At 39.1% G+C, this 9,377-nt stretch overlaps 1 protein-coding gene across 1 annotated transcript in view; it reads left to right on the plus strand.

Annotated features, from left to right (window-relative positions):
- Positions 1-9,377, plus strand: part of TTC6 (tetratricopeptide repeat domain 6) — a 214,333-nt gene that overhangs the window by 69,259 nt on the left and 135,697 nt on the right. The window contains exon 4 of the mRNA XM_024114964.2: positions 5,206-5,339. Coding sequence (XP_023970732.2) covers positions 5,206-5,339 — 134 coding nt within the window. The remainder of the gene's footprint in view (positions 1-5,205; positions 5,340-9,377) is intronic.

Genomic DNA, 9,377 nt, shown 5'->3' on the forward strand with positions numbered 1-9,377 from the left:
CTTACTATTATTTACTTAGTACATTTCTTTAATTTGAGTCACTTTTTGACTTGCATAAATGAGTTTATTTAAAAATAGATATATTATTATTAGGATTTTTTAAAAAGCCACATTTTCCTGAACTACAGCTTACTATCTTGGTATTATCTCCAGCAGTCTATTCTGACAGATTTAGATGGATACTCCTTCTTGGGTAAACAACTTTTCTAGTCAGTCCCTCTCCTTCTGGGTTTCCCTCTCCCCACCCATGACCATGATCCTACTACTGTGCTTCGCCCAAGTGAACTAGCCATTAACAGTTCTTCAACTTTTGCCCCAAAATCCCAACTCTGAAACCTTAGATTTATCCATGACCTTATTGTTTTCTTGCCTCTCACAGAATAATCAGCCTCCAAGGCCTAGATTCCTCCTAAATATTATTGCTTATAATTTTTTTTCTTCTTTTTACAGTTGACCTTATGTCTGGATTAGTACAGTTGCCTCCTGGTTTTTATTCATTTCTCAAGTCCTACTTTCTTAGGTTCATCCTGCATGACTCTAGCATATGGATCTTCTTGCAATAATAGATCATAAGGAAGATCCACAAGTAACATGTGACACCACTGCTGTCGGGGGAAGGGACTTATGCTGTGATTGGTGAATGACTCCATCAGAAGTCATGCTGTCTTCCTAAAGCTCACATTTGGGGTATGAAGTGAAGCTTGCCAAGGCTGAGTAACCCCACTCATTACTAACTACTGCAGGTGCAGCCTGTGTGTTAGGCTGACACCTTCTAGGTGTGGAGAACTTAGAAGGCATCTTTTTTTTTTTTTTTTTTTTTTGCGGTACGCGGGCCTCTCACTGTTGTGGCCTCTCCCGTTGCGGAGCACAGGCTCCGAACGTGCAGGCCCAGCGGCCATGGCTCACGGGCCAGCCGCTCCACGGCATGTGGGATCTTCCCGGACCGGGGCACGCACTCGTGGCAGGCTCAGCGGCCATGGCTCACGGGCCCAGCCGCTCCGCGGCATGTGGGATCTTCCCGGACCGGGGCACGAACCCGTGTCCCCCGCATCAGCAGGCGGACTCTCAACCACTGCGCCACCAGGGAAGCCCAGAAGGCATCTTTTAAAACAATGGCATCTTGAAAGAGTGTTAGGTTTGTGGGTACAGGTAGTGTTTTTATCTATTCTCCTTCCTGAACATTGGGACTTTGGAAATAAAATGCGGGGCAAATGGTTAGCTACCTAACCAAATGTGTCAAAGAAGGAAATGGATTTTCTGGACAGTGATTTAACCACAATGGCCTGTCAGGAATTTGAATCCCTCATTGAAAAAGTCCCATGATGTTCATTGTTTTGGTTTGCTGTGGCTGATATTAAATATTATTAAGAAATATGCAAAATTATTTATTTTTGTTAAAACAGTCATTTCCTAAGGTAACTAGAATTTGTTGAGTGCTTACCATGTTTCAGCCACTTTGCTAAGTATTTTACATATGTTATCCTTTTTTTCCCCCTGATAACAACCCTATTATTACTCTCATTTTATACTTAAACAAATGAGTCATGAAGAAGATAAATTATTTGCCCAGGTACAACCATATGGCTAAGTTGTAGAGTCAGTACTTGAACTGAGGTGGTCTAATTCTGGATCCTTCACTCTTTGCCGCTTTGCAGCACTGCCCTTTTATAACAACAATTAATAGGTATCTGGTTAAGTACAAGACTCACAGTGGCAAAAATGACTATGGATGGAGTGTTCCTCACTTAACTAGGGGGAATGGTTTGATGAGAGAGACTTAGAGAACAGATTAAGAGGATTCTAAACTGAAAGCAGAAGTGTTTCAAAAGGAGGAGAAGAGAACGTCTGATAAGACTTTATGGTTTATAGTTGTGGGATATTGTGGGACACATCAGAAATGCCAGAGAAAATAGTGCTGGAAGTTTTCTGACTCATCCCACCAAATCTTCACCTTGGATTTCTTTTATTTGTGGTAACATCTCAAGAGCAGTTATTATCCGTGAGCTTTACCCTGTTTGGACATTTGAGGCCATAACGTTAGTCTCTAGCATCTCTGGCACAGGAATGAGGAACAGTATACTCCAGCAAGCCAGGCCAGACTGGGGGGACAAGAAAACTTCTTCTGACATCACTCAGAGAAGTGGCACAGAGGTGTGATAAAGGAGAAATGCAGGACTTTCACTGCTCAGATACATACCAGACAGTCTCATTCAGCAAAAAAAGTAGAGAATTTAATCAGTTGTTACTTTATTGACCATTTCTATCCTTAGAAGCTCATTAGTATGATAAAGGTTATTAGGTCTCTGGTCTAAGTCATGACCAGCAAAAGGAGAAATTAGATAATAGCGACTCTGTGAAGAAATGATTGACAGAAGAACCCATGAGGGAGGATTGTTGAGCATTTTAGGAGGGAAAAAGTCTGTAAAAATATATATAGCTAGCACATGTCCTGAGATTCTAAGTAGAAGGAAGTTTCAGAGATGTGGGATACCCCAACCCCCCAGCCCCCAACCTGCAAATTTTCACAAAACAATTTTGAGTGATCTATTGCATTCAGAGTTTTAAACGTATACAGAAGATGAAAGAAAAAACACATATCCGTAGATAAACATAAAAGTGGCATGTGGCTATAACAATTATATCAGGAGAGCTAAGATCCAAAATGGGTTGAGGCCTGTGAATAATGCTAAGAATAAGAATGTATTTTTTGGTGTTAGTTTTGGAGCAAAGAGAGAAAAAAGGAAGGATAACCCTGTCATTATGGATGAATAGTGTGATGACAACGGATGACAGAGTGGTCTTAATTTATTTTTGGAGAAAGGTTGAGGTTTTAAATAAACAGAACTATAACAAAGAGAAAGGGAAGCTGATAAAATGGTACTTTGCTTCTCTTAAATCTGACAAGGAGGATGATCCTTAGTTTAGAAAGAAGAGAAAAAAATTGATAAAAGAAACTTGAAGCCTGAGATTGGTAAAAGATCTTAAGAGTTAACTTAGATATCTGATCCTGTTGGCTCAGATAGATAGGTTTAAGCCTGCTGTGCCCCTGTCAGCAGCGGCTTTGAGGAGCTGCTGCCATGGGAGAGGTGCTAGGAGCCTGGAGACCGGCAACTGCAAATCTGAGTTTTATTTTTTCTTTTAAGAGTAAGAGTTATGGTTTCTGTAATGTGTGCACTGATCTTGGACAAAACTCTGGAATGATTAAATGAATCATTAAAATAATTGTGTTTGAACCCTTATAAAAGGAAGGGGTAATCACCTGGAGCCAGCATGGGTTCCCTAAGGGCAAGCCATGGAAGACCAACCTTATTATTTATTTACTTGTTTGAGAATTACTAGAATGAACATAAGAAAAGTGTCAGACCTGGGGGTCAACACACGAGTATCATGGGGAAGAGCCTGGCATACCAGAAAACTTAATAAATATTAGTTATTGTTATTATCTTCTGGATTTCAGCAATCCATTTATGAAAGCCTCCTGATGACAATTTTGTAGACAAGACTACAATCGGGTGAACTGCCAGGTGGATTTATAACTAGTTATGCAAAGGACAATTAGTCATGAAAGTCCCTAGTGGACTGTTATAGGGCTGTGTCCAATTCAGCTTATTTTCTGATAATTTGGTTGAGAATATGGAAGATTTACTGATTGGATTTGCAGGTAATGTCCAAAATGTGACTGGTAAGATTTGCTTGGTCAGACCTCAGATGAAATTTAATTGGGATAAATTTATGTATGGTTCTTTCCTTGGTTCCACAAACTAAGTGCACTGATATGGGATGGCATGACTTAGAGCAAATGTGGACAAGACTTCACAGTTTTAAGTTATAATTTAGGTTTGTGATAGGAAGATATGTGCAATCATAATTTGCATTGATTGATGATTACCATAAAAGAGGATCCTCTTTCTCCTGGTGGATCTGATCACATCACACCTCAAATATTGTGTTCAGATCTGGGTGTCCAACCCCAGGAGAGACACTGACAAATTGGAGACTGGAAGAGAGCGCTCAGGATGACAGAGTATTTCAAAACCATGTCATGTAAGGTAGAGTTGAAGGGACTGGGGATGCTTATGTGGGGGAAAAGAATGCCCAGGGGAGTCAACTGTATTCGAATATTTGTCTGTCAAATGGAAGAGAACCAGATATTCCTATATGATCCTGATATTTGAATTGAGACTGGTGGATGAAAGTTGTTAGGCTCAATAATAAACAAACAAAAATTCTAACAACTGGAAAGATTTCAAAGAGAAAGTGGCTACCTTTGGATTTATCCAGGTCCTCTGTTTCTGATCATGTTCAAGTCGGGATGGATGGCCTTTGGTGGAGATAATATAGAGGAAATTCAAACATGAACTGAATGGTGAGATGGAATACCCGTACTCTGAGCTTTCCTTATTCATCATCACTTCCTTACCAAAGACATTGCAATAGCTCTCTGCTTACAACTGCATCAAGCCCAAACCCTCTACCTAATTTAGAAGAACCTCCCTTTATCTGGCCTCCTTCTATTTACTCAGTCATTCTCTGCTTTCCCCAAGGAACACCTCCCTGCTTTCTTCCTTAAATCTAGTCTCAAAACGGAAAGAGCAACCCACAGAGAAAAATATCTTTAGATGAAATATTGCCATGAATTCTGCAAATTTCCTAAGGAATCTAGGAAAACAATACTCCTAATACCTATAATGATTAAAAGGCAATTATTTAAGAGATAAAAATGCGTTTTATTTTTCCCAAGCAGTGGAAATAGAAAACAGTATAACTGTAAGAAGCATAAATTGGTAAACATTGTTCAAAATAGTTCTATAAAGCATTAAAGTTCATTTTGGCTTGTGCTTGCAACCAGCAGTCATGCCAAACTTTAAGTAGCTAAAGGTAAGTTCTATTAGAAATACCAATCAAGAAGAGTAGATTTATGGAGGGAAAAAAAATCTTATATTTTTCTTTAATAGTTTTAAGGCAGTAAATAGAATATTATAAATAAATATGGTACTAATATTTTTATTGCTATGAAGGTGTATATGGTAGAATTTAGGAAAAAATTTAGAGGAACATATCAACTCCACCTTTAGGATTTATATTCTGTTATAAAATACACATAGAAATTAGGAGTTTAAAAATACCGTGCACCATTAAATAGAGAGAAAGATCTAATGCTTGGCGACAGCTTTCCTTAACAGCGCACTTTATGTTTTTTCCAAGGTGAAATCATCAGAATTGTTGGAAATCAAAGGAAAAGAAGTTAAGCGAAGGCGGAAAAGTAAATTAGGACTTACACAACAGAGACAAAGAAAGGTTTCAAAACCCCTGTGTGATCAAAACCTACCTAAAAAAAAGTAACTTCCTTAACTTTACAAATTTAAGTGTCTGAAGCAAAGTTATTCAGTAGCATTGATACCTGAAAGTGTGTTTTTAAAGGAAAACTAAATGTTTCAGAAATTCGTGTCTGAGATCCAACTTAAACCTTCTCACAGGAAGAGTTGGTGGCAGATAGTACAGTTAGGATATGCATGTTGTACTCCACACTTTTTTTTTTTTTCTGGCCACGCCACGTGGCATGTGGGATCTTAGTTTCCTGACTGGGGATGGAACCCGCTCCCCCTGCATTGGAAGTGTGGGGTCTTAACCACTGGACCCCCAGGGAAGTCCTCCACACTTCTTTCTACTCTTTTTTTTTTTTTTTTGACCAATGTACTTAGTTTAATGACACAGCAATAGCTAGAATAAAAATGTTAACATGTTAGATTTGATATTTTTGGTCACTGAAGTGCCTGATTTGGATTAACTGCTCATTATATTGGTTAATTTTGCTATGATAAAGTAAAAGACAACCCAGCACAAAATGTCCATAGGCCAGTCGATTTGGAAATTTAGACGGCCTTATTTTTCTCTGCTATTATTTCATGTTTCATTCCCATCCCCCCACATATTTTCAGTGGGGTTTCTTATTACACAGGGGTGCAACCATAATTTTGAATAATACTGTGTAAATGCAGTTTAGGTTTATGGTCTATCTTTTGCCAGTCATCTTGTTGAAACTTATTTTCTCCTTATTTTTCCACTAGGTTTTTATGGGTTGGTTTATTCTAGATTCTTCTTCATTTAACTCTTTATGGGGGCTTAAAGAAGCTTTAATTATTAGCTTTTGTTGTTGCTTAGGGCACTGAAAAGTGTGCAGGACATGGAAGGCAACCTTTTTATGGCCAGCCTAAACTTTGTAAATGGATATTACTCACAATTTAGTAGCTGAGAGTAGACTCATGGGAAAAGAATTCCAAAGTTTATGAAAGAGTCAAATTGGCATTTAAGTGACCCTGTACATGCCATTGCTTATCTGCATTGCTTTAAGCTCATTTAGTTAGCAAGATTATGTATTAAAACAAATAGTGACAGCAGACAACAAGTATTTTACCTTCAATAAATAGTTACTGTCAGATTATCAATGAAGCAGAAACTTCTTGATTTTTTTTTTCTAAAAAACCTTGCATTTAGTGCATTAGGCAAAGTAGTGTGGCCACACACAGAGACAGAGTCTTTTCTTTTTTATGTCTTAGTGTTTCAAAGAATGACAAATAGTCCTGTTTAAGGAGAGTGTGCTATAAAAACACACAGCCTTTCTTAAGCATGCCAAAAATATTTGTAGATCTTCTTGATATATATAGTACTGTGTTAATTCATTTACTGTGTTACTTCATTAAAACTGAAATCAGAAATCACCATTACAAAGAAATAAGAATGAGGTGCAGAGGAATAAAAATCTGATACTCAAAAAGTTTATATGATAAAAGAGAATTTTGGAAAATCTTTTATTCACTGCTCCTTTTTTCTTAATCAATTTTTTACCTAGCTTTTCTCACCAGTGACTAGCTTCCAAATTAAATTGTTTCCTTTGGAATTCAGCCATCCCTTGAAAACACAGTGTTATTTAGCTCAACCAAGGGAGATTCACTTGCAGATCTATATTATTAGAGTATGATGGGAACATAGGAATTCAGATTGGTTCTGATGCTTTTTTAAGGAAAAAAGAAAATCTGTAATGTAATCTCAAGAACATTCCACTAGCCAGGACCTGTCCCAGATAGAATGAAGATGTGGGTGAGCTTGACATCAGAACTCACCTTTTTCTCTCCTCTTTTTCTTCCCAGTCTGTTCTTAGGAACCCTGAGTGCCTGGGATCTTTGGCTTCCTGGAGACCCATTTTCACTCCCCGAGTTATGTCTCTTTGTCTCAGACATTTCCAAATGCTTTAGATTTACCTCTCTTTTCCACCCCCACTTAAACATGTTCAAATTTCATGTTCTGTTTTTTTGGGGGGCCCTATGCTGTTTTGGAAATGACATAAACCACTCTCTATTAGTGATTCAATGATGTACATATTGTGCCTAGCAATGGGTTAGATGCTGTGCGGTGCAAATAAATAACAACAGCAATAAAAATAAACAAGCATTTCTTGAGAGTTCCAGAGACCAGGAACTGTTATTGTTATCAATTTTTATAAGGCAAGGGTTAAGAATTTTTGTTCTCATTTTGCAGAAGACCTTCAGAGAGATCTGTAATAGAGTTTGCAAGTGTTAGAATTAGGATTCTCAGGCCCAGCTTACTCCAAAGTCTATATTTATACTATGCAAAATCTATATTTATACTTTGTTTTATACTAGCATATTTATACTATGCTTCTATCCAGGTACGTGGAGTGGTCAGTGGACGGATCTGCATTAATCCATTAGATAAAGGGTCAGAATGGGTGGGACAAGAATAGGGGAATGTATGAGAAGAGATTTGTAAGAAAGAAAAAAAAGTAAAGTTTGCAGAGAAGTTTGTCCTTGAGTTATTGTTTGGAGAGTGTTTAGACATGGACAGAAAGATAAGCAGCATATCCGTAACTTAAAGAACCGAGAGGTCTTTCTGGCCCTGTGAATTGTCCTGGAGACAACACCTGCCATGTGAGAGACACTGTTTTAAATGCATTCATTCCTTTCTTTCTTAAAGCAACTTTACCCAGGATGCACTAATGTTGTAATTCCCAGCTTACCAAATGTTGTTATTCCCAACTTACTGAGGTATAAAGAAATTAATTACTTGCTTATTGCCAAATGATAACTTTAAACAGGATTTGAACAGAGGAAGTCTGACTGCAGAGTCTACATTCTTAAACACTATGCTAGAAGTAGGGCCAGATGCTAAGAGCCTTGAAACTTAGAAAGAGGAAGTTAGATGCATGCAGCAAGCAACAAAAAAACATTGTGCTGGGGAGAGGAGTATTTGAAGATCGGTGTGATAGAATTTTGCAGGATGTATGGAAGGGGGAAGAGACAGGGTGCAGTGCTCAATCCAACTGGAAGACCTTTGCTCTGCAAGCTGAGATGATGAGGACTCCGACTGGAGTGTGGTAGAAGTGAGCAGGGAGAAGGAGCACACCTGAACTGCTCTGTCCAAGGGAGAAGCTCAGTTTTTCATTGGATAAGCAGGTGAAGGACAGAGGAGACAAAGATGACCCCAATGTTTTGTATCTTGAAGATGAGGAATCTAGGTGAGATAGTGATACCAGACGTGGGATTTGGGAGCCCTCAGCACAGAGGAAAGAGCTGAAACACTGAAGATGATTTTTCTAATGTAGAAAGAGCAGCTCAACCTTGGAAGCCCCATACCAGTTCGGAAGATGGTGAAAGAAAAACCAGTGACTAAGACAAATTATGATGAATTTGAAAGGTAGATGGAGAGCTGGGATAGTGCAGGCTGAAGAAAGCTCATGGAGGAAGAGCAATTTCAAGAAGGGTCAAGAGTATTGCCAGCTGTGGCTTGGAGGTCACAGAGACCACGATCTAAAGATCTGAAGTTCATTTGATTTGATTTGATGAAAAGGTCATTTGGTTAATGTAAGAATATAACTTTAGTAGGGAGGTGGGGATAGAGTAGTACTGGCTAAGGGCCACTTTCTCCTCAGGGGTCATTAATAGACGTTAATAGGAAAGAAATTTGACTTATAGTTAGCAGCATTGTGTGTAGATCCTAGTAGCCACTCACTAATTTTGTGACCTATGCAAAATAAGCCTGCTCCAAAATAAGGATAATAATATCGCCCATGTAGTTTCATTGTGGAAGTTAGAGACGATGTGTGTGGATCACCTAGCACAAAGTCTGGTACATAATAGATGCTCAAAAAGTATTTGTTGATTGGATGGGATGACAAGTGTGACAGTGGGGATTAAGAAAGCAGATCGGGGCTTCCCTGGTGGCGCAGTGGTTGAGAGTCTGCCTGCCGTTGCAGGGGACGCGGGTTCGTGCCCCGGTCCGGGAGGATCCCACATGCCGCGGAGCGGCTGGGCCCGTGAGCCATGGCCGCTGAGCCTGCGCGTCCGGAGCCTGTGCTCCGC

Source organism: Physeter macrocephalus, chromosome 11 (assembly GCF_002837175.3).
Source record: "Physeter macrocephalus isolate SW-GA chromosome 11, ASM283717v5, whole genome shotgun sequence".
Lineage (NCBI taxonomy): Eukaryota > Metazoa > Chordata > Mammalia > Artiodactyla > Physeteridae > Physeter > Physeter macrocephalus.